Source organism: Vicugna pacos, chromosome 16 (genome assembly GCF_048564905.1).
Source record: "Vicugna pacos chromosome 16, VicPac4, whole genome shotgun sequence".
NCBI classification, from domain to species: domain Eukaryota; kingdom Metazoa; phylum Chordata; class Mammalia; order Artiodactyla; family Camelidae; genus Vicugna; species Vicugna pacos.
The window spans coordinates 33,153,907-33,180,388 of NC_133002.1; the positions used below are offsets into that span (position 1 = coordinate 33,153,907).

The 26,482-nt window shown below is 39.6% G+C and overlaps 3 protein-coding genes across 3 annotated transcripts; all 3 read left to right on the forward strand.

The window, feature by feature from the left end:
* The first annotated feature begins 5,298 nt into the window (after positions 1–5,298).
* On the forward strand, positions 5,299–6,153 carry LOC102528693 (keratin-associated protein 2-2-like). Its single transcript, XM_006220071.2, has one exon. It carries the CDS (start codon positions 5,370–5,372, stop codon positions 5,757–5,759), a length of 390 nt encoding a protein of 129 aa, XP_006220133.1. The 5' UTR covers positions 5,299–5,369; the 3' UTR covers positions 5,760–6,153.
* A 4,194-nt stretch (positions 6,154–10,347) lies between these two features.
* On the forward strand, positions 10,348–11,071 carry LOC140686079 (keratin-associated protein 2-2-like). Its single transcript, XM_072938670.1, has one exon. It carries the CDS (start codon positions 10,421–10,423, stop codon positions 10,808–10,810), a length of 390 nt encoding a protein of 129 aa, XP_072794771.1. The 5' UTR covers positions 10,348–10,420; the 3' UTR covers positions 10,811–11,071.
* Positions 11,072–17,437: 6,366 nt separating this feature from the next.
* LOC140686080 (keratin-associated protein 2-2-like) lies at positions 17,438–18,149 on the forward strand. The gene has a single exon (XM_072938671.1). The coding sequence runs from the start codon at positions 17,509–17,511 to the stop codon at positions 17,896–17,898; it is 390 nt and encodes a 129-aa protein (XP_072794772.1). The 5' UTR covers positions 17,438–17,508; the 3' UTR covers positions 17,899–18,149.
* The last annotated feature ends 8,333 nt before the right edge of the window (positions 18,150–26,482 follow it).

Sequence of the window (26,482 nt, forward strand, 5' to 3'; positions counted from 1 at the left end):
GATAGGCTCAAGGATGTATTGTACAAGATGAGGAATACAGTCAATATTTTGTAATAACTGTAAATGAAAAATAACCTTTAAAATTGTATAAAAATTAAAAAATAAATAATTTAAAATATTCAAACAAAAAATTTAACTAAAAGTTAAAGCAATATCATAGCATCACACATGCTCAACCATGAAAATATTTTCTATACTGGCTACTTCCAGAGTGAAGAGCTTAACTAGCGGGAGTTCTTGTGAAGGGGACACTCAGACTACATTCTCCACAAAGGCAATTGTTCACATGTATGAATAAACTGAATACGTAAAGATTGTCTCAGTTGTCTAGTGTTGCAGTAATGAACCACTGCAAAACTTAATAGTTTCAAACATAACAGCTAGTTGTTTCTCACAATTCTGGGCATTGACCAGGCAATCTAATGATCTTTCCTGTTCTCACTAAAGCCACTGCCTTGGTCTCAGGCCTTGGTCAACTGAGGCTAAAATTTGGTCCAAGATGGCCTCATTTACATGTCTGGTAGCTGGTGTTGCTTGTCAGCTGGGGTACCTTGGTTCTTCTCTGCATGGCCTCTCATTCTCTGGCAGGCTCTACTGGTTTCTCTGTATGACAGTAGAACTGTTCCAAGAGGGAAAAGGGGACACTTCAAGGCCTCTTGAGGCTTAGATTTGAGAACTTGTACAACACCATTTCCACCATGTTCTGTTGGTGAAAGCGAGTCATAAGGCCAAACCAGACACAAAGAGTGGAGAAACAGAATCTACCTCTTGATGGAAAGAGCTACAACATACTGCTGGCCAGTGTGAGGAAGCTCAGCTAAGCCAATGTCAGTCCTGAGGATCCCTTCCTTCCTGCCTTGCACTTATCTGAATACTAAGTAAGAGCATTAACGCACACAGGTGAGCTGGATCCTCACCTCTATGAACGACAATGAGCAAATTTTGTCCACAGTTATTGGCAGAGGTGGGGGTGCAGACAGTGACAGCTCTTTCTATTTAAGAGACAAGAAATAAAGAAAATGAGAACCTCCAGATTGCAGACTGGCCCCAGGTGAACATCAGCTGCTCATGGACAGTAAGAACTTATTAACAAAAGAGACTATATGTATGACCCCTACACACCTGAGATTACATATGGTGGGGGAAAAGGTTTTTTAACTAAAAAATAAAGGTAAAAATGTTGAGGGGCAGAAAGTGCCCTCTTTTTTGCTTCTTATTAATCAAAAGACTAAGACTAGTGAAACTTTGCAGAAGAAACTAAAAAAGACTCTGGAGCAAAAGACTTCAGCGTGATTGGCTTGGTCTCAAAAGACAGAGGACCCAGAACATCTCTTTGATTTAGGAGGATGGGCTGAAATTGGACAAATTCTCCAATCATCTGCTGCCAAATCTGATATTTTAATGGAATGGAATAATTACTCTCCAGTGCCCTCCATCCCCTTCCTGAGCCAAAAAAGTGATTTCACTAAGGAGTATCTCTGCAAGGCTTTGGGAGCTGCCATTTTCACCATCAACAAGATGAACCATGTGGTTTCATGGATGAAGGAGGGGAGCAAAGTCATATTTGTCATCATACCAAACTAATAGGAGTTGAAGCCCTACTGTTCAGATGTAACTGAGAGCAATAACTAGTTGGTTAACAAAAATAAAATCACAAGGATACTTCCACATGCAAAGAACATGAAGGTCCTGTGATAAAAACAATTCCTGAAGAATATTAACTCATGATTAATAATGACAAATTACATGAGGAAATGGACCTCCACTGGTTCACCCTCATGATGGTTTTGAGTTTGCTACTACTGGGAGTCCCAGGGGTTTTTCTGGACTGAGACAAACGACATTCTCAGCTTGGGATTCCAACTCTGCAGAGAAGTCCAGAATTGGATTCCAAACTCACTTAAATGATAAGCTTTCAGTTCTGAATAGAGAATTTGTTTTTCATACAATCGGTGATAGTCCCCGGAGATTTTTTTTCATTTGAATCCCTAATCAAATATAAACTAATATGCGGCAGACAATATGAATTTCTTATAGAGAAATCAAGCAGTCCCTGTTTAATCAATGACATTTCTTGATTGACCAGGAAGAGAAGAGTAAGTGAAGCGAAAGTTACCCACTTAAGTGAAGACTCAGCGGATGTAACCTAACTGGAATTTCTAAAAGTCTTTATCCAAGTTTTACAACAAAGAGTATCAAAATGATGGATTTGCCACTCTGGTAGATTAGATCATTATTCACTAGTATTTCCTCTTTCTCCCTCCTACCCCTCCTAGAGAAGTATCATCTCCCCTTCTCCCACTTCACAGTTTGCAACCATATGACTTGCTTTGGCCAATGGGATGTTATAGGACATAACTCAAGCAAAGACTTGAAATGTGTTTGCATGATTGGAATTGTTCCTTTGTGCTGTGCTGTCAAAAAGTAGGGCTGCCAGCTAAAATACAACATACTTCATTAAACTGGAATCTCAGATAAATGACAAATAATTTTTTATGTAAGCATGCCCCATGCATACTTAGGTATAGTTGTACTAAAAATTTATTTGTTGTTAACTTGAAATTCAAATTTAACTGAGGGATGTGTATGTGTATTTGTCAATCTGGCAACTCTAATTTAGAAGGAAGTCCAAAACTAACCCATAACCAGAAGACAAGGCCAGACTTAAACAGCCAAACCCAACTGACCTGCAGGCAAGTGACCAAGAAATAAACACTTGTTATTGTTATGGAAGTTTGCGGTCACTTTTTATGCAGCAATAGCTGACTAATTCAATTGCGGCAGCAATGAGAAACTAGCTTAATACACTAATCAATATGAAAAAATAAAACATATACTTTTCTATAAAGAAAATAAAAATAGAAGAGTGTCCAAGTATTTGTGCAGGGGTTGATTTTTTTCAATAAACTTTCTAGAAGAAACAGACTGATAACAATGTCTAGGTTTACAGATAAAATTAAGCTCTTATAAATAGTACAAAGTGAATTTACTCATCTTAAATTGAATAAAAATCCCACTGGACTTTGTAAGCATATTTGTTAAAACACAGCATTAAGGTTGGACATGCTTGGGTTGAATCCAGACTCTATTATTTAAGAGCTGTGTAAACTTGGGCAAATTAGTTAACCTCTCTAAGTTTCAGATTCTTCATCTATAAAGTAGAGATAATGATACCTAACTCAGTTGATTGTTATGATGATTAATAAGATAAGTACAGATATCTATTATAGTCCTTGGAACATCCCTAGTAGTCAGTAAATGGTAACTGAAAATTCTCACATACTGGGAAGAAAAATGGGACCTGGTATCAGCATCAGCAAACACAACAATACATCCAGGGAACTATCATTAAACTGTTCTTAGAGGAGAATGGGTATGAGATTCCAATAAGAGCCTACTTAGGAAGAAAAATAAGATTTCTTGTAAAACTGTGATGTATTGGTTCAATGGACTGTTGAGGCCAAAAATGTCCACAGAATGTTAGTCATAAAAAAAAGGGCTATTTGTGAACAATTCAGAAAATATTACCCTTATATCAAATTATAATATGATTTTGCCTAGAATATTCCATGTAATTCTAGTCGCATTTATCTCAGGGAATTATTTAGCCTGTACAGTAAAAATCAACTAATATCATAAAAGGAGCCAAGAGGAAATCTCGCATAAAGAATACAGTGAATGAATTTGATATAATCCGCATTCGTGATATCTCCCATGGTACTGGAAAATAATAAAACTAATATCCCCATGACAACAACAACAATAAAAACAAAAATCTCCCCCTTGAAGCTTTTAGGTAGTAATTTTAGAACAAATGACTTTTTTAAAAATTCTTTTTTCTTTTTTTTTATTGCATTATAGTCATTTTACAATGTTGTGTCAAATTCCAGTGTACAGCACAATTTTTCATTTTAAAGGCATTTGATTGGTGGTTTGCAAGCTCTTGGCCCTTCTTTTTTATTTAGTGTGCAGTTGACTGGACAGTCTTTTTTTTTTCCAAGTCCAAAGGAAAAACGTAGATCTACTTCATACATAAGAAATAAATTTATGAAACTCATCATAAAGGGTAAGTTATAGGGCAAAGACACAAATAAAATGACCAATAAAAGGAATCAGACAAGTGCATAGCTGACAGTACCACGTGTTACCAAGGGAAACCAGACTACACATTAAGACTGACATCCAGGAAACAAGCAGTCACCCCACCCCAGCTCCCATGAGTTGACCTCTGTGACTCTTCAGAGAGAAACCTCCGTGCTGGTGCACAGATCTGACCCAGCATGCAAGCCCTAAGGCTCTTTTGGATTATCTGTTGTTGGAGTAAGACGTTCCCCAATTCTCTTTCAGTATCACTTTTAGCGATGCTACTTAAAGACTTCATATAGTGAATCATATCTCAATAAAACTGGGGAAAGAAAAAGATTTGAGACTGTCTTCTTTCTATCTGAAGACCATGGTCTACTGAGTCTGCTAAACATAAAACTCATAGTATAGGCTGCTTACCGAGGGATAAAGAGAGCTGGACCTCACTGTGTGACCTTGGTGAACCCACATGAACCCTCCTCTACTGTTCCTTCCCAGAATCTTCACATGCGAGCACTAATCCCAAATAAATTACAAAGATGAAAATAGCAATGGATCCTTGATGAGGGTTTTGCAGTCAAGGTAGGAGTAGAGTTTTGTTTGGAAGGTGAAGAGGTCATTCCAGGGGAATAGGGAGACACTGACAACCAGGGCAGGACCACCCAGGCCCTCCTGGAGAGGGGTGACTAAACCAGGGTGGTGGCCATTCAGGGTGCCATGTGGCCCCTCCTCACATGGAAAACCACAGACCTGCCCTTCAGTGAGTCGTGGAAGGAGACATCTGGGAAGCAGGTGACTGCTGGGCTACACTAGAGTGCTATCAGCCTGTTACCTTCATGTAAACACCAAGTCACTGTTTGGGTGGCAATTATGCCAGTCTTTGAAGTCCAGTAATAAAACGCTAGCTGGGCCAAAGCGCAGGGTGATTAGACACTACTCTAACTTACAAAACACATTCTTTTTCTATGAGTTAGGAATATGTCAAAGGAAAATTCTCTAGACCCTAATCCAATGTCTAGATTGGGTGAAAATAAACAACACAAGAAAATGGAAAATATCTGTTGTGTTTCCATTTATATGTGGTGGTGGGGGGTGGTACCAAAATCACTATTAGTCAAAGCTAAATCTTCACTTAATTGCCCAGAATAGTAAGGAATGACCGTGTGTCGTGCGGGTCATCGGCACCTGGCCAGGGTGTATAAATAGCCCAGAGCAGGAGCAAGACATTCACACCTGAGAACACTCAAGTCCTCTTACCAGCTCAACCCAACTCAGCCCCAGACACCATGACCGGCTCCTGCTGTGGCTCCACCTCCACCTCCCTGGGCTGTGGGGGAGGCTGCTTCCAGCCCTGCTGCTGCCGCGACCCCTGCTGCTGCCGCCCCGTGTCCTGCCAGACCACCGTGTGCCGCCCCGTGACCTGCGTGCCCCGCTGCACGCGCACCATCTGCGAGCCCTGCCGCCGCCCAGTGTGCTGTGACCCGTGCAGCCTGCAGGAGGGCTGCTGTCGCCCCATCACCTGCTGCTCCACGTCCTGCCAGTCTGTGGTCTGCCGCCCCTGCTGCTGGGCGACCACCTGCAGCCAGCCCATCTCTGTGCAGTCCCCGTGCTGCCGCCCCTCCTGGTGCCAGCCCGCCCCCTGCCAGACCATCTGCAGGACCTTCCCCAGCTGCTGAGCAGCGCAGAACAAAATCCTCCAAGGTATTCAGAAACAGGTACAAGTTCTTCCCACTCCCGATGGATCCAGTGGGAGATACCACTTTTGCAACCTACCTGCCTTCAACAACTGAACTCAAAAGTAACTGTCTATGCATTTTCCCACATAATTATGCAGCTAATTCTGGTCCTCTTTGACAATCTTTAGAAAAATTCCAGCTTTCATCATTTGAATTCCTTGCTTGAAAAAAATGAATAAACAAAAATCAAAGTTCCTCTTGAATGGAGTGCTATCCCACTGACTCATCATCCCTTCTGCACTATTTCAAGATGGGATATTTTTCTAGGATAATATTACACTTATGCCAGGGTTTTGCACAGTAAAATAATAAAGTTTTATATCTGGGAAGCAAATATGTCTCTTTATTGTTTATTAATCTTCAAAAGCTGATTTTTAACTTAAGTTACGATAAGCAGAATCAGAAGAACCAAAGGAAGTGGGATTTTCCAAGGGCCATTAAAAAACAATAGCTTTAGGAACAATTCCGGTGTAAGGTCTATAATTTTAATAGCAATTCAAGTAATTCAGAATCTCTTATGTGAAGCACCTTCATATTTCAAGCTACAGTTTTCATGGTGATGCTTAGGAAATGGAGAGATTATAGCAAGTCTCTCTGATCCTGAACTTGACCCATGAATCATCCACACACCTATAATAAAGGGGAGGAAGCTTAAGGCAGAACCCTCTTTGTTCCCCGATTTAGAAAACTGCAATGATTAATACCATTTGGTACCTGGAATTCCTAACCACTGAAATGCCTGTGCTGGAAGAACCACCATCCCATCCTTTCCTGGCTCCCTCCAGCCAAGGAGGGAGAAATGTCACTTGGCTAGAACCATTGTGATTTTGAACTCCAAACAATTTTACCATTAAAACCATGCCAATGTAGTTGACACTGTGATAACATTAATCCACAATGGATATGTTTTTGTCGTTAAATACTTTTAGCCTGGTCTGAATATTGTTTTCCTGAGAAATAAGTATTGACTTCCCAGCACCTGATCCCCAAGGGAGTTTAGAACGTGCTTCTTGTCTGCTTGGGAGTATCTATGTACCCAGCTAGAGGATTCAAGCAAAGAAAGCTTTGTGAAGACCCAGATCTTCATTGATTCTGTTCACTGCTGAATTCCCAACGCCCTACACAAAATCTGACACACAGTATATAGTCAGAAATTATTTGTTGAATGATTGAATGACTAAGTTCTAAGGGGCAGAAGAGAGAAAGTCTTCATCACACCCCAGCTCTCTCCTCTTGCTGGACATATGCATTTGTATAATAAAACAATAAGTCATCTCGTGAAAAAAAAGTATTTGTCTTGAAATATAGTGAAGTTTTCTCAACAACTAGCCCATTATATTAAAAAGCTTTTAAATGATCAGTCTATGCAGAACAGAGTTTTTCTCTTAATTAAGAGTTTGACAGTCTACTGATGGATAGGCTCACAAGTCCAATTTCTTTCTACATATTCTTCATTACTGTTTTTTTTTTAATTTTTAAAAATTATTTTAAAAGAATCCTCTCACTACGTCTGTTTTCCCGTCAGAATTTAGCCTTCTAGAGGCTTGCTCATCTTATAATATTTTCTCCGATGTAGAATACCTCGTTTTATCCTCAGCTCTTCGATATTACTGGACCATGTTTGTTGCATAGTAACTCCACGCCCTGGTCAGCCACAGTGGCTGAGCGATTCTAGATAAGCTTTCAAGGGACTATGCAAGCAGAATGATCAAATAGAAGGCTTCAACTGCAGTCTTCAATCACAGACCAAGAACAGACTTGATGGTAATAGTCAGAACCAAGCACATCCAGAGACAGAGGCAACAAAACGGCTGAGTGACCTGATTTTCCTACAGACCCTGACAACTTGAAACAACAGAAAATCAGCAGGTATGAGCTATTATATATAAAATAAACGACAAGGTCCCACTGTATAGTACAGGGAACTATATTCAGTATCTTGTAATGACCTATAAGGAAAAGAATATGAAAAAGAATGTATGTATGTATAATTGAATCACTTTGCTGTACACCAGAAAGTAACCCAACATTTTAAATCAACTATATACTCCAATAAAAAAATTGTTGAATCCCCCCCGCCAAAATCATAATTGGTTCTATAAGCAGGAATAAGGGGAGACACTGGAGCAAGAGACACTGGGGTAAGGTGAGGCACCTTGGCTGGGACCACTATCTGGGGGCTTCATCATGCTGGCAGATTGCAACCTTCATCTAGATGATGGCTCTGTTCACAGGATCGCAGGACCACTCAGATATGTCCGACTTTGATGCTCTTTCCTTAGGGCATGTTTTGGAATTTGGAGAAGGCTCTGTGAGAGATAATTGCTCAAGTTCCTGAGGATACTTGTAAGACAAAGAGTCAGATGACTCTTGAAACTAGCCATTTCTCACACAACAACTATTTTTAAAATAATTCATTGTTAAAACTCCTAAATAAAACAGGCATTCCTTATTGACAGGGAATGTGATTTCTACAATTTCATTCTTCGGATCCTTGGGCTTACAATGTTCCCTCAGATGCTTCTGAAAAAAGTATTGGCTCAAACACTAGCAGGTGTTGGACCTCAGGCAAATCACTTATCCGGCCTTATGTGTAAGATGAGGACTACAGCAAGACCTGTCTCGTAGGATTCTTATGGAGAATAAATTGATACATTTACTGCTTTTAGCATAATGCTTGGAATGTAGTCAGAACTCAATGATTCTGGCTATCGTGAAGATTATAAATAATAAAATTAACCATGGTTTGGAACTATATGACTGTGGGAATTAATGAGCATGTATCTCAGACCAAAAAAAAAAAAAAAAGCCAAACTCATGTAACAGAGAATAGAATGGTCCTTACCAGTGAGTGGGTTTAAACTCACATTTTTACACGTTAGGTATCAGATAAGTGACTTGCCTAGGGTCATACACCTAGTTGTGCTGGAGCCAATACTTACAGGATATGGGGCGGGGGTGGGAGTTGATGAGGGGATAAACAAGAGACCCACTTTAGGGAGAAGGACACATATAGATTGAGAGTGAAAGGATGGAAAAGGATATTCCATGCAAATGGGAAAGCCAAAAAAGCAGGGGTTGCAGTACTGATTTCAGACAAAATAGACTTTAAAACAAAGGCCATAAAGAAAGATAAAGAAGGACATTTTATAATGATTAAAGGAGTGATACAAAATGAGGATATTACACTCGTTAATATATATGCACCCAATATAGGAGCACCTAAATACATAAAACAATTACTAACAGAGATAAAGGGGGATATTGATGGGAATACAATCATAGTTGGAGATTTTAACACCACATTAACATCACTAGACAGATCTTCCAGACAGAAAATAAATAAGGCAACAGAGAAACTAAATAATACAATAGAAAAACTAGATTTGGTGGATATTTTCAGAGTATTACAACCCCCAAAAATAGGATATACATTCTTTTCAAGTGCACATGGAACATTTTCTAGGATTGATCATGTACTTGGGCACAAAAGAAACCTCAACAATTTTAAGAAGATAGAAATTATCTCAAGCATCTTCACTGATCACAATGCCATGAAACTGGAAATCAACAACAGAGAAACAAAGGAGAAAAAAAGGAAAGCATGGAGATTAAACAATATGTTATTAAAAAACCAATGGATCAATGAGGAAATCAAAGCTGAAATTAAAAAATACCTTGAGACAAATGAAAATGAAAGCACAACCACTCAAAACCTATGGGACACAGCAAAGGCAGTGCTAAGAGGGAAGCTTATAGCGATACAGGTCTTCCTCAAAAAAGAAGGGGAGATTTAAAAAAAATTTACACTGGTGGTTTCCAGGGGCTGGGGAGAGCCTTTCATGAGGAGTTACTGTTTAATGGGTACAGAATATCAGATTTGCAAGATGAAAAGAGTTCTGGAGACAAATGGCAATGATGGTTGCACAACAAAATGAATGTACATGATACTGCTGAACTCAAAACACAAAAATAGTTAAGAGAGCAAATTTTATGTGTATTCTACCACAAAAAAGCAGGGGAGGGGGTGACCTACTGATGACAGAGCTCTACTGAGATGCTTTCCTGTAGCTCCAAAAAGTGGACTGCAAAATTCTTTTACCAGCAAATCACGACTTTTAAAATCTCTCTATAGTATTTTTCTGAACTTGTTTTGCTCAAGAAGTTTAGCAGTGGAAAATGACACCCAAACTCAGGGAATTCACTTCCACTATTAGTAAGAAACCTTAAGAGCATGACAACTACTTTGCATTGTCAAAACATTAAGTGGCAAAAGCATTGCTGAATTATAGAGGTAATTGGAAACTTTGAAGTTAGGGTCATTAAGTTACTATTTGAACCATAAATAGCAAAATATAATGAGTCTTCATAAAATAAGGACAACAAATAGTCTTTTATGAGTATCTGAGCACCAAAAAAAAAATGTCTAGAGAACTTACTAACTTGCCAGGGCTATTACAAAAAGAATAAACAAAAACAAGGAAATGACCGTGTGTCACGGGGGTCAAGGTATATAAAGGGCCCAGAGCAGGAGCAAGACATTCACACCTGAGAACACTCAAGTCCTCTCACCAGCTCAACCCAACTCAGCCCCAGACACCATGACCGGCTCCTGCTGTGGCTCCACCTCCACCTCCCTGGGCTGTGGGGGAGGCTGCTTCCAGCCCTGCTGCTGCCGCGACCCCTGCTGCTGCCGCCCCGTGTCCTGCCAGACCACCGTGTGCCGCCCCGTGACCTGCGTGCCCCGCTGCACGCGCACCATCTGCGAGCCCTGCCGCCGCCCAGTGTGCTGTGACCCGTGCAGCCTGCAGGAGGGCTGCTGTCGCCCCATCACCTGCTGCTCCACGTCCTGCCAGTCTGTGGTCTGCCGCCCCTGCTGCTGGGCGACCACCTGCAGCCAGCCCATCTCTGTGCAGTCCCCGTGCTGCCGCCCCTCCTGGTGCCAGCCCGCCCCCTGCCAGACCATCTGCAGGACCTTCCCCAGCTGCTGAGCAGTGCATCCTAGGATCGCATCATTACTAAGGGTCCCCCAGCATATGGTCTGGTCCATCCTACTGTCCCATAGCTTCACAGCAGAACATGTCTTTTCCTGAGAAGCCCATACCTCCTCTCTTCAAACTACCCATAGGGGACATGGGAAACACCTTTCAGACTAATTACTGATGAAGAATACCCTGTCTTCACAAGACCCCAGCTCACTCCTATATCATGTTGTTGGTTTTCTAATAAACTTAGCACTCCCAGCATAGAAATCATGGTCTTTGTGGTATTTCCTTTTGGTAATTTCTGTCTCTTTTTCCACTGAGATAGTCAAAGCAAGATACAGAATAATCTGCTTAAATGGTTCACTAAAATAATCTAAGTCTGGGTGGTTTCCTTACTATCACTGTAAATGGCATTTATAGGATAGGGCACAATAGCTGAGTAAGGAAGGCGGGCACAGCTATATGTTCATCACATATACAGAGTCACCGGTGCCCCCAGGTCCAGACACAAACATGAAACACCTGAGAAACACCTGAGACATGCCATTCAACAATGACCAGTAAGGAGTCTACATCCAGGCTACTGTTTATTTTCACAGTCTGAGTGTCCGTTCACTGAACCGATGCCTATCAGCACTGCATACATAGAAAGCCCAGGACGGTAGAGGTGGAAGGAACTCTGGGTGGCATCTGGCTAGTCATCTGTTTGTTTTTTTTTTTTAACATTTTTTTATTGAGTTATAGTCGTTTTAGAATGTTGTGTCAAATTCCAGTGTAGAACACAATTTTTCATTTATACATGAACATACATATATTCATTATCATATTTTTTTCACTGTGAGGTACCACAAGATCTTGTGTATATTTCCCTGTGCTATACAGTATAATCTTGTTTATCTGTTCTGCATATGCCTGTCAGTATTGTCAACGGGGCGGGGGTGGGAAAGGGCAGAATGGGATTCCAGTCATCTGTTTTTGGAGCTAAAGAGCAATGAGTAATGAAAGATCAAGAAGTTTCTTACTAATATAATTATAATGTAATTATAACCACTGATGTTCAGAAAAGACCCAGGAGAATGCAAGCCCCCTGACATGAACCTTTAAGCCAACCATGTTCCCTTAGTATGACAGGAGACACAATACTCTGCCCAAAGGAACCGTTTTGTGTTTTGTGACCAAGTACAACTGTGCTCCCTTGTATGTGTTACAGATCGATTGTTATTCAGAATGTTATTTACAATGTCGAAGCTTGTGGATATTAAATCCATGCTAGCTGGTCTCAAGGGCTTCTTATCTTTGTGCTCAGTAATTGGGTATTTATGGCATTTCCAAGCAAATTAATCAATCACTAATCTCTCTCTCTCTATATATATATTTAATGGAGGTACTGGGGATTGAATGGAGGACCTCATGCATGAGTTGACTACCCTGAGGGGATATAAAGGAATAAAAGAGGGTTCCTGCTTCAAAGAGGTTATAATCTACTTGGGGAGATGAGATATAAATGAGAAAAAACTCAAATAGCATATAATATAAGCATTATAAATATAAAGGAAATACCCCAAAATAGTTGAAAATAGTAAACCTCATGCAATTGCCCTGTCCATATATTTAAGTAAAAAATAAGGAAGCTATAAAATATTAAACTAGTTTGTGAGGAAAATGTATTCTGTGTGTGTGTGTCTATGTGTGTTTCTGTGTAAAAAATTCTGGAACATTATGCCACAAAATCTAACAGTAACTGAGGATAATACTCATTTTCTTCTTTATATTTTCTCAAGTACACACTTTTTAAAATTAACTTGATTTTTAATAAAGTGGACAGTCTAAAATCTAAATCAGTTTGGGGAAAATTATTTAAAACTTTCTCATGATTATGCTGTGCTTCTAAAAACGTATTTATCAAAGTCTAAATGAATTTAAGACAGATAAGGTAGAGAGCAACTGTTTGTACACCTAAAGAAGTCTTTTATTATATATAGAAGAGTGTGTCACTGGGTTATAAATAGTGGAGTTCTCTGAGATCATTAAAATGTGATAAATTATTACATTTAAATAAGATCGAATTCATATTTTAACATTTTAGGATCATCTCGATTGCATAAAGTATGATTTTGATATGTTCCAAATTAAGAATTTAGAAAGTTGGTACTGTTTCAGATTACCTGTGCAATTGTTTTTCTCCATTTGTGCAGGCAATTGAGAACTGAGAACACAAGACAATATTTTTCATATTAAAGTGCATTCATAATGTGACTGTTGAATGATGTTGTTACATAAAGCCCTAGTATTCATTATGCAAAGTGTATTGTCCATCACCACTAGGAATCTTTCTAACTTAGTTCTAAGTCTTTTAAGGATGTTTTTCTAAGATCTCACTCTATGTTGCATGAGCTGTGGGATTCTCAGGAGTGTTTGTGCCACTATCCACAATTCTGACATATTCTTCTTGTTGGTTCTACAACAAGAACTTGAATCCCCTTTACAGAGATTAGTGTTGATATAGAGGGAGCTCTTCATCTTCCTTTAAGGTATTTGTTTGTTTGATTGATTGACGTATAGGTGGTTTACAATGTTGTGTTAATTTTGGTGTATAGCACAGTAATTCAGTTATACATATATATAATCCTTTTCATATGCTTTTTCATTATAGGCTATTACAAGGTATTGAATATAGTTCCCTGTGCTATACAGTAAGACCTTGCTGTTTATCTATTTTATATATAGTAGTTAGTATCAGCAAGTCACAAACTTCCAGTTTATCCCTCCATCCCACCACTTCCCCCCTGGTAACCACAATTTTGTTATGTTATTAATGAAACTCCCCATTGAATAATCTTATTTAATAGGTATTCTGTGGTAACTGAACAGAGAACTGGCCCTTTGCTATATGAAATACATTCATCTTTGTTCTAAATTCAAAATTTAGAGTTTATAAGTTTACAATGTGACATGACCTTTTAAAATATATTTATTTACTTTACAAATACAAGACCCTTATTAAGTGTCAGGCACTGTTCTTAGTGCTTGACACATACTAGTTCACTTAATCTTCACAACAACCTTGATTACATATCCATTATTACCCTCCATGGCACAAGAATGAATAGTAAATGGCAAAGTTTTCAATGAGTGTTGTCTGATTTTAGGATAAGTGGCATCAGAAAACATCACATGACTTGCCACAGTGTCAAGTCACAGAGCTTCGTGGCATGAATTACTCATATTTTCTCTGCCGGAAATGAAGGTTGGCTATGGGGTAGGAGGACTGTCTTAAGACTGGATAGCACCAATCTCTTTTGGATCAAGGTGTTTGGAGTAGAGAAATTTGTCTTGTCAACTTGAGGTTATCTTCCAAAGGGGACCCCTTTGCACAAAATGTGATCATCTTGAAGACCGCCACCCCTAACCTGGCCACAGCAACATAAAAAACTTATTATGAGAAAATGTTCCATGAAAAGTGCAAAACACAAGCAACAAAAGTTAAATCAACAAGTGAGACTACATTAGACTAAAAAGCTTCCACACAGCAAAAGAAACAATGAAAGAAAGAAAGAAAGAAAGAAAGAAAGAAAGAAAGAAAGAAAGAAAGAAAGGAAGGAAGGAAGGAAGGAAGGAAGGAAGGAAGAAAAAGTCAACCTATCAAATGGAAGAAAACATTTGCAAACCATATATCTGATAAGAGGTTCACATGCAAAAACTATAAGGAACTTCTACAATTCACAGCAAAAAAAAAAAAAAAAAGACAATACGAAGTGAAAAACCAATCCACTTTAGAAATGGGTCAATAAGCACATGAAAAGATGCTCAACTTCATTAATTATTAGAGAAATGCAAATCAAAACTACAGTGAGATATCACCTCATCTGGGTCAGAATGGTTATCATTAAAAAGACTACAAATAATAAATACTGGAGAGGGTATGGAGAAAAGGGAACCTTCCTACATTGTTGGTGGGAATGTAAACTGGTGCAGTCACTATGGAAAACAGTATGGAGATTCATTAAAAAACTAAGAATAGACTTACCATATGATCCAGCAATCCCACTCCTGGCCACATAGCTTGAATTATAGTCCAGCTGGAGGGGACTCTAATTCAAAAATATACATGCATTCTAATGTTCATAGCAGCACTATTACAATAGCCAAGACATGGAAGCAACCTAAGTGTCCATCAATAGATGAATGGATAAAGAAGCTGTGGTATATATATGCAATGGAATACTATTCAACTATAAAAAAGAATTAAATAATGCCATTTGCAGCAATGTGGGTGGACCTACAGATTATCATACTAAGTGAAGTAAGTCAGAAAGAGAAAGGCAAATGTCATATGATATTACTCATATGTGAAATCTATAGTATAATACAAATAAACTTATGCATAAAGCAGAACAGACATGGAAAACAAACTTAAGGCTACCAAAGGGGAAAGAGTGGAGGGAGGGATGAATTAGGAGTTTGAGATTAGCAGATACAAACTACTATATATAAAATAGATAAACAACAAATTCCTACTGTATATACATAACATTACTACAGCTGACCCTTGAACTACTCTGGAGTGAGGGGCACCAACCCTCTGCGCAGTCAAACATCTGAGTATAACTTACAGTCTGTCCTCCGAATCTGAGGCTCCATATCTGTGGTTCCTCTGTACTTGCATTTTCTCTATATCCATGATTCAATCAACCACATATTGTGTAGTACTGTAGTATTTACTGCTGGAAAAAAAATCTGCTTATAAGTTGACCCATGTGGTTCAAACCTGTTTTGTTTCAGGGTCAACTGTATACCATATACTTGAAAGTTGCTATGAGAATAGAACTTTAATGTTCTCACCACAGCAACAGCAAAATGATAATTACGTAAGGTGAAGGAGGTGTTAACTAACCTTATTGTGGTAAACATTTTGCAATATACACGTTTATCAAATATCACTATTTACACGTTAAAATTACACAATGTTCTATGTCAATTACATCTCAACAAAGCTCTGGGGGGAAAAGGGGTAAAGAAGCAGAATACTCAAGTTTTTACCTCAGCTGTGGTTACTGCTTTGAGAAAAATCACAAGTGTCCATGCACAACAGAATGTGAGAGAGAGAGTTGAGGGTCTACATCGATGAGACTATGCTTGATTTCTCCCTCCTTTGTTTCCCCAACTGTGACTATATGTTCAGTCAATTTACATCCCTTTTGAAGTTTTGAAGTCATGTTTGAAATTCCATTTGGCTCCTGGTCCTGAGGCACATTCTCTTGAATGATGGAGATGATACTAAAAGTGATCCAAAACCCTGTCTGGTGAATTATAGGAGGAGTAAAGCTGGAAAGTAACGAGACTGTTTCCCCCATAAAATTTCTCAACTGCCTGTGGCAACGGTTCCCAAAGAAGCACGTTCACCAATCACCTTCTAGCAGCGCCATCACAGAACAGCTGCGTGGTCTCCCAACCTACCTCCTTTGAACAGTGTATTGTATATGTCTACAGTGGTTGATGAATAAAACCCCATCTTATCACTTCATAGCTGTAGCACTCCTGTCAAGGTATGTTAAGAAAAAATCTCGGAGGCCAAGATGGCAGAGTAGGACACGGTGCTCACCCTCTCCTATGAATACAACAAAAACTACACCTACATATGGAACAATGCACACAAAATACCTGCTGAACTTTGGCAGAATATCTCCTACATTGGAAATACAAGGAGAATCTTCACAAACCCAGATAAAACACAAGCTTATACTGTACAGCCCAGGAAACTCCATTCAATATCATACAGTAACCTATAATGAAAAAGAATATGAAAACGAATATGTGTATGTATATATATGACTGAAACATTATGCTGTACACCAGAAACATTGTAAACTGACTTATACTTCAACAAAAAACAATTTAAAAATTTTTTTAATTTAAAAAGAAAAAACTTCTCATTACATGATTCTTTATCACTTATACAAGAACAGCAAGTATTAAAAAATGTCATGCCTCAGAGAAAATCAGCACTTTGTGACCAGAAAGACCAGGGTTGCCACAACCTGAGCTGGAAAAAAGAAAAAGAAATGGATAGCAGTCTTGAATGTTTTATTCTAATACTCACTTGGTTTGTAAAAATAAACTTTTGCCTTTCTAATCTGAGCATGTGAGGGGCAGCACTATTCAAGGCATGTATATTTCATTATATATCAAGTGATATGTAAATGTTTTCTCAAGGAATCTGCACCAGAGATTGTGTCTAACACCTGTCTGATTCGCATGTAGGCTTTTCAGGGGATTTCTTAGGGGTCAAGGGTAGGATCTAGTCAGTGCTCTAGAAACCTTTCTACATTCAATTTCTTTAAAAATTCCCGCCCCTTTAAGACCATTTTGCCCAGGATTTTTCAGGTTCTGTCTACTCAAAATAAGCATCAAGAGCTGCTGTCACCTCAAATGGCCCAGAGTGCTTAGATATTGGTGATGAACACCATGAATATATCCATACTTAGGGATGCAACCAATGTTCTTTAATGAGATCATGAGTATGTCACCAGCAATGCAATCCATTAGTCAACACAAATTTCTACTTAATTGGCCAAAAGATAAACAAGAGGGGGTCATCAGCACCTGGTCAGGGTATATAAAGGGCCCAGAGCAGGAGCAAGACATTCACACCTGAGAACACTCAAGTCCTCTCACCAGCTCAACCCAACTCAGCCCCAGACACCATGACCGGCTCCTGCTGTGGCTCCACCTCCACCTCCCTGGGCTGTGGGGGAGGCTGCTTCCAGCCCTGCTGCTGCCGCGACCCCTGCTGCTGCCGCCCCGTGTCCTGCCAGACCACCGTGTGCCGCCCCGTGACCTGCGTGCCCCGCTGCACGCGCACCATCTGCGAGCCCTGCCGCCGCCCAGTGTGCTGTGACCCGTGCAGCCTGCAGGAGGGCTGCTGTCGCCCCATCACCTGCTGCTCCACGTCCTGCCAGTCTGTGGTCTGCCGCCCCTGCTGCTGGGCGACCACCTGCAGCCAGCCCATCTCTGTGCAGTCCCCGTGCTGCCGCCCCTCCTGGTGCCAGCCCGCCCCCTGCCAGACCATCTGCAGGACCTTCCCCAGCTGCTGAGCAGTGTGCTGACTGCCAAGAGCAGGCAATCAACCTTCTGAAAAAATTCTACCCGCCTTTCTCTACCTAACACACCTCCTGCCCTGAGCCATCAAGGCCCCAAATCAACCAAGAGTTGAATGGAGATCCAGACTTATCTATTAAAGTTTGGGTTGTTCTCAAGTAACAGTAACAGCTTCCTACTTCCCTTCTGAGATCTTAAGTCTTGCAGTATGTTTGTTTTCTAATAAACTCTTTTTTGGCCTAGCAAATACAGCTTTGGTTTTACTTATTCATTCTAATTATTTCCATTAAATGTAAATGTAACAAAAATGCACTGATTGTCTACCCTCTGCAAGCCGCAGACTATATGGTATACAATAGAAACTAAAGTTGAGTTTAAAATGTTGCCCTGTCCAAGAAACTTCTAGGGAGATGAATCAAATTTACAATAGCTCAACTAAAAATTAGAATATGAAAAGGGTACAACATACTGGATGGTGTCAACCAAGAAGTTACTATTAACTAGGGAGAACAAGAAAGACTAAAAAAGAACCTAACATTTTATATGGGTTAAGATTTAGGTGTGCAGATCTGAGGGAAGACCACATTTTCAATAATGTAAACAGTATGCATAACAGTATATATAGAGAGACTGTTCAGAGATATTTTAACTGGGAGCCCTGGATATGTGTAGAGTAATAACAGAAGATAAATTTGGAAAATGTGTGTGCTTTGAATACTAGCCAAAAGAGTATGTAGTTTAGGCAATATAAGCACCAAGGAAATGTTGAAATCCTTAGGACAGGGGAATGTCATGACAGGAGTTGGGCATAGGGATAATTCCTATGGTAGCTGCTTATAAAAACTAAGGGCCAAAGGCTAGACATAAAATGACTACACAGAAACAAATCAAGAGGCCCCTACACTGGTCCAAGTGACACACCATAGAGCTAACTAAGATGATGATCATGGAATAAAGAGGACACAAAGAGTATGGCAGACATAGAAACCCAAGAAGGAGTATTGGCTAATCTGAATGTGGGAAACAAGAAACAACCAGCAATAAAATAATTGGGAATGTCAGCCTTATGAGAAACTCTTCTAGTCAGAAGACACTTAAAAGAATTTTAAAATATTTATGCTCATTTACTACATGTTTAAAACCACAACTCTGTAGTGTATTCTGCCTACCACTAATATTTCTATTCTTAAGCTATTATAGAATATTAGGAAAAAACTCAGAAGACAAAGAGTTTCACTAGCTTTAATTGATCCTGAAAAGTAGCACAGTATAAAGTAAAATGAGCTGATTTAGGAATAAGGGATAAGAGTTTTATACCCAGCTCTTCTGGCTATGTTCTGGATGTATTTGAACGGAGCAAGTCACTAACCTCTCCAAAGTGCAGCCAGTCTCAGCTCAATATTATTCTAACAGCAACTGATGTTGACAGAAAGTTAAAAGTAGTCCATACTACAATATCAATGTTCCAGTTTAGAACTTTGAGGCTGACTGGTTCTATGTTCAACTCTTTTCCTTGATTAATCTGGCCTATGCTGACTTGTGCACTAGAGCAAGATACGAAGCAAGCAGATTGGGTCCTGCCTTCTACATAATCCTTTAGTACCCCATGCATAATGTAATTTAATAAATGTACTACTTTTAAAAAGAATGATGTCAGTTTCTACACCTATATAATTAAATGGTTGGACAAGATGAGTTATAAAGTTTTTGATCTCCAACATTCGGTGATTCCTTCGACCATCTTTGAACTTCATATCTGCCATCATGGTTACCGTAGGACATGACCATCTTTATTGACAGGGGCATGATTCACACTCTAAGGTAATTTTATCACTGTCCAAACCAACACCTCCACCTCATAAAAGCTAACTATGTGCTTCTACTCATGGTTGGAAGGCAAGAATAAACCTACCACAAGTAGTAATCATGTATTTTTTGGTTACCACTTTTTTCATTTCCTCCTACGTAACCCTAAACTTCTAATGGAAAATCACGTTCTTTTGTTGAGCAACCACCTCCTGGTGGTTTCGATTTTTATTTTGCTGAAATTTATCTTAATCTCTTTGCACTTATACCTACTGAATGATATTTGATCATCTATTTCCTAACCTGCCTTATGATGTGATCCAGAAAAAGTAGTTCCCAAATCCTACTCTTTCTTTTATTGGTTCCCCTTCAGAAATTCAACTGTCTTGCTCTTCTGTCTGATACTATCCTTTCATAGGAAACAAGGTTAGCTACATAAAATGATGTAAATTGAAAATGAATCCTTCCTTTGAGAAATTCTATCTAGATAATCCATACAGTAGTGATTTTTATCCATCACAGAGAAATGTCAATTACACTTTACACTTAAAATTTTTTGTGTTTTTTTTACTAATTACTGGATATGAATTTTAGCCCTTTTAAATTTTAAATTTGTGCTAACAAAATATCCACAGTAAGTTGGAATGGAGCAGATTTTGTTCCATATACCCTCCTCAGTGATAAATATTTCCTCAAGTCTGAATGTGTGAAGTCCAAGAGAGAGCATAGAAATTAGAGAGATCCAATTTCTGGAAAGATCTATGAATTCCTATGAAAGTGGATTTTATCAGAGTCTCTATATAGTTGATTGTAGAAACTATAATTGTAATAATCCCCCAAAATGAGAGACTCCTTACATGAAGGACTATCAATGGTTCATAATTTTATTCTGGAGACTGAAGGTTTGGTAAATATGACCCCAAGGTCACACTGTCTTATGAGTGATAAGTGATGTGATCGTAAGTGGAAAACAAAGGCCAAGGCATTGTTTAAAAATGAAATGTCAATATTTCTACAAAGGACAAACACATTTGATGAGTATTAGCTGAGCAAAAGGAAAAACCAATTTGGAGATATATTTGAAATAACTTAGTATTTGAACAATTGAGGGCCCCAGAAAAGCTTGTTTAAAGAGTAATAAGATAAAAATGCTGTCCCTCACAAACACAGGAACTGGCCAAGGCCTATAAAAGGTCCAGGGGGAACAAGCAGACCTAACTCAGAAACTTTTCCAAGCACCCAAATTCTCAGCCCAGCTTCTGACATCATGGCCTGTTGCTCTACCAGCTTCTGTGGATTTCCCACTTGTTCCACTGGTGGGACCTGTGGCTCCAGCTGCTGCCAGCCAACCTGCTCCCAGACTAGCTGCTCCCAGCCAACCTGCTGCCAGACCAGCTGCTGCCAGCCAACCTGCTCCCAGCCAACCTGCTGCCAGACCAGCTGCTGCCAGCTAACCTGCTCCCAGACTAGCTGCTCCCAGCCAACCTGCTCCTGGACCAGCTGCTGCCAGACCAGCTGCTCCCAGCCAACCTGCTCCTGGACCAGCTGCTGCCTGACCAGCTGCTCCTAGCCAACCTGCTGCCAGACCAGCTGCTCCTAGCCAACCTGCTGCCAGACCAGCTGCTCCCAGCCAACCTGCTGCCAGACCAGCTGCTGCCAGCCAACCTGTTCCCAGCCAACCTGCTCCCAGACCAGCTGCTGCCAGACCAGCTGCTCCCAGCCAACTTGCTGCCAGACCAGCTGCTGCCAGACCAGTGGCTGCGAGAAAGACTGTGGCATCAGTGGTACCACAGGCTGTGTCCAGGAAGGTGACAGCAGAGCTCTGAGCTGCCGCACCAGGTGGTGCCACCCTGACTGCCACGTGGAGGGCACCTGCCTGCCTCCCTGCTGTGTGGTGAGCTGCACCCCACCAACCTGCTGCCAGCTGTACCTCGCCCAGGCCTCCTGCTGCCGCCCATCCTACTGTGGACAGTCCTGCTGCCGCCCAGCCTGCTGTTGCCGCTGCTGTGAGCCCACATGCTGTGAGCCCACCAGCTGTGAGCCCACCTGTTGAAAACCTTCTGATGGGAATTCTGAGAAAGTGGCACTGAAAAATTAGCCAATGTAGAGTCCCAACAAACTTCTGAGCTCTAATACCCATAACCCAGCTTGCAACCTCATGTCACATGGCTATGTAAATTCCCTAAGATGGAAATTTATAAAATATTTCATAAACCTGGATAGCAACAGAAGTCCTACAATGTGAAAAGGGATGTGTAATACTTCTCTATAGATATCATCTGAAATGTTTCAACAGCTCATTGGGTTGTGGATTTAATAAAATTTTTCATTCTTCAGTGATGAAGTCATTGTTGGAGCTATCTTTTCTTTGGTATTTGCTATTGATATTGGGGTACTGGGAGTTTTCAAAATCTCAATAAATGTGGCAGTATGGTTTTTCCTTATTACTGCGCTTTTCATAATGGCCTTTAAAAGGTGGTTTTCCTTTGTTTTGCCATTAAATGATCCAATATTCTGCAGCCAAAATATATGATTAAAAGAATGCATCAGTATTTCGGAACTACTTCCTGAAGTCCTCACATATGCAAACTGATGGGCTAGGTGTTCCAGAGGACCAATTTTACAGAAAGGACTTTTATGTCATTTAGCTTCTTGAGGTATTGCGAACCCCATTCATTTCATTCATACATAATTCTGTGGACAATTCTTTCAATCATCAAGGGCATTAAAAGGGTAATACAAAATAGGAAAGATAGTTATTAACATAATATTTAAAGGCATCCTGAGCTCTAGTCCTCACTTTGTAACTAACAATCCATGAACTCTTGAGCAAGTCTCTTTACCTGCCAGGTACCTGATTCTAATCTGAAAAGCGAGAGAATTGAATTTCATTCTTGCAATATCTCTTCCATGCATATGATAGTAGATCATTTCCTAAACAGGTGACACACTGTCAATTAGACCCTTCAGATTCCCAAAGGGGAAAATTTTTCAATGGTTGAATAATGTTGCATGTATTATTACCATATAGAAGGTTTATACAGCGTATCAGAATATAGGGACTGAGAAGTCTTGTAATAAAGGGACTATCTACAACTATCACTCCCAATCTGATTTAATCATGGAATTCTCTACTCACTTAATACCAAGTAACATCCTGTCAACCACTAACACTATTCTTCCTCAAAATAATCTTTGGAAAATGATGAAGGAGAATTTCAGCTGATGTTCTTATATTATTATTGACTTATTCACTACACAATTCTCTCATGTATCGTGAACAAAAAATTAAATGTCCGTTGCAGGGATGGCTTTATATGAACATGATGCTGGCATCCACTACCCTCATTCTTTTTCTGATCTCCAGACAGAGAGTTCTAGAATGAAGCAAGGACTAAACAAAAGACACATAAGGGAATTTCCATTCTGGATGAAATCTTTGGTCATAAAATCAAAGTGGTGAGTCAAAGGCTAGAGATGGAGGAGAATGGGAATGATTACTTAAATGTCATTAGCTGTTCTTCTGGGGTGATGAAAAAGTTGTGAAACTGGAGAGAGTTATGGCAGTTGCACAACACAGTGAGCACTAAATGCCACACAATTGTAGACTTTAAAATGGTTTATTGTAGAACAAGCAATTCTCCAATGAAGAAATACAAATGATCAATAGGCATATGAAAAAATGAGCAATATCACTAATTATCAGAGAAATGCAAATCAAAACTACAATGAGGTATCACCTCGCACCAGTCAGAATGGCCATCATTTAAAAGTCCACAAATGACAAATTCTGGAGAGGCTGTGGAGAAAGGCGAACCCTCCTGCACTGCTGGTGGGAATGCAGTTTGGTGCAGCCACTATGGAAAACAGTGTGGAGATTCCTCAAAAGACTAGGAATAGACTTACCATATGACCCAATAATTCTGCTTCTGGCCATATAACCAGAAGGAACCCTACTTCAAAAAGACACCTGCATCCCAATGTTCATAGCAGCACTATTTACAATAGTCAAGACATGGAAACAGCCTAAATGTCCATCAACAGATGACTAGATAAAGAAGATGTGGTAATTTATACAATGGAATACTATTCAGCCATAAAAAAGACAACATAACGCCATTTGCAGCAAGATGGATATCACTGGAGAATGTCATTCTAAGTGAAGTAAGCCAGAAAGAGAAAGAAAAATACCATATGAGATCACTCATATGTGGAATCTAAAAAAAAAAAAAGAACATAAATACAAAACAGCAACAGATTCATAGACATAGAATACAAACTTGTGGTTGCCAAGGGGATGGGGGAGGTGGGAAGGTACAGACTGGGACTTCAAAATGTAGAATAGATAAACAAGATTATACTGTGTAGCACAGGGAAATATATACAAGATCTTGTGGTAGCTCACAGTGAAAAAGAATGTGACAATGAATATATGTATATTCATGTATAACTGAAAAATTGTGCTCTACACTGGAATTTGACAAAACATTGTAAAATGACTATAAGTCAAGAAAAAATGTTTAAAAAATGGTTTATTGTATATTATGTGAATTTCACCTCAACTTTTTAAACCGTTAAGCAAAGGGTTGGGTCTCCATTAGCACGACTTTCAAGAATTGGACAAAGGCACCACCTTTGGGTAGACACAGCAGAGGAACACACCACTAGTTGAGACTATAGCTCTTTGTGTAAAGACAGATTTTCCTTCCTCTGAGTGGACAGAGTCTCCCATCAGGGCACAATCTACACATTCACACACAACAGCTCCAAAACTTGGTCAACACTCTACCCACTCATATCATTCTGTCATCTCCCATTAGGTTGGGAAGACTTAAATTGCTTGCACCTTTTACTTAGAAGGGGTTCAGCTCAGAAGCACCAAAAAGAGCTGATTGGCATTCAGGAGAGAAGAGAAGGATCTTTTTAGTTGGCTTAGGATAAAAAGTTGAGGATGAGATGAGGTCCTTGAAGTTTAGAAGTTATCCAGCCTTTGTCACTAGGATGGGAGCCCAGAACAGAAGCACAGAAGCCCTGGGTAGGAATGGTCTGTCATTTGATTGGTACTTCAACTATGTCTTATCTCTCAGGAATCTAAGTGAGGCAGATGCAACTGAATTAGAAAACTGGTAAAATGGAGTTTAAGAAATTGGAAGATTCCCCTAAACTCATAATTAGAAAACTGGAACCCTGAACTCTTAAGGAAAAATAACTCAAAACATTAATGTCTGTGAACAGAAGGTAAACATTCAAGAATAACAGAAAAACACATTTTATGGTTCTGGTATGGTCTGCACACCCATTGCTTAAATGAAGTAATGAAACCCAAAGAAAATAAATACAGTAGTTAAGAGAACATTTTAAATGGAAAAGTATTGGCATTTTTTTTCTCCAAAGAAGACTGCAGATAGAGATATCCAAGATAGAAAATCTACATAGGGAAACATCATAAATGATTATAACTTCTTACTCTATTTGTGTGACAATTAATCAAGAAGTGGATTTAAGTGGTAGGAGGAGAGATTCTGGTTAAACTTTACTCTTGATTTATTTAGAGGAGGTAAGGAAATGTTCAGATTAGCTTTCATTCTGTGGCAGAGGAGTAGAATCCTCAAATGTAAGTGTCATACCTTGTGATGGTTAATCTTATGTATCAACTTGACTGCTGAGGGGTCCTCAGATGGCTGGTAAAACATTTCTGGGTGTGTTGGTGAGGGAGTTTCTGGAAGAGACTAGTATTTGAATCCTTGGACTGAGTAAAGATCACCCTCACGCATGTGGGTGGGCACAGTCCAATTCACTGAGGTCTGAGCAGAACACAAAAGCAGAGGAATGACAAATTCTCTCTCTTGCTCAGGCTGGCACATCCATCTCCTCTTGCTCTTGAGCATGACACCCCTGGTTCTGGGGCCTCTGGACTTGGATTAGAACTCACACCATTGGCTCCCCAGGTTCTCAGGCCTTCAAGTTTGTACTAGAACTACACCATTGGTTTTCCTGGGTCTTCAGCTTTTAGACAGCAGGTCACAGGGCTTCTCAGCCTCCATAATTGCATAATAAACCCCTTTCTCTATATGTATATACATATATATCCTATCACTTCTGTTTCTCTGGAAAATTCTGACTAATAAACCTTACTATTAATAATTCTTTAAGTGCAACCAAAGACCAGAAACATGAAAACTGAGTTTAATTTTGCACTGAGGGAGATGTCGCCACAGCAGAAACGCACAGAAGTGGAAATGGGATACGCAGTGCTACTATCTCCAGTGCCCTAATCAACATGCATTTCAATTCCTCAAACACTGGAACTTTTTGCAAGGGGAGAAAAATCTTTTTAGTATCAATGATTACTGCTGAATTTCACTATGAAGTAAATAGCCCCTGAGATCATAATAATGACAAAGCTACACATTTCAAACATCCAAGGTGGAAAAAAAAAAGCTAATCAAAGAATCTGTGTTGTAGAGTTGCTTAAGGAAAAGAAGCAAAATATTCACAAAGAAACATACCAAATTCGATGTGGGATTTGAAAATGCTTAATTCAGACACAGCAAGAGTTAGGACATAAACTCAAAACTGTCATTTCCAGAGAGGCACAATGAACATTTGGTGTTCTGATTTAAACCCTGTAAGTGGCATTTTGACTTCCATTCCCTGTAAGAGGCCATACTCTCTGGAGGCTAGTTCACCTTTCATGGTACCTAGCCAAAACCTTCAATCTCACCCACATCAGTTGCCTCACTGGGCTTATATAAACTTTCCAGTTAATTGAAT

Coding starts and splice junctions, on each gene's coding strand:
- LOC102528693 (XM_006220071.2), top strand. CDS start 5,370: ATGACCGGCTCCTGCTGTGGCTCCACCTCCACCTCCCTGGGCTGTGGG.
- LOC140686079 (XM_072938670.1), top strand. CDS start 10,421: ATGACCGGCTCCTGCTGTGGCTCCACCTCCACCTCCCTGGGCTGTGGG.
- LOC140686080 (XM_072938671.1), top strand. CDS start 17,509: ATGACCGGCTCCTGCTGTGGCTCCACCTCCACCTCCCTGGGCTGTGGG.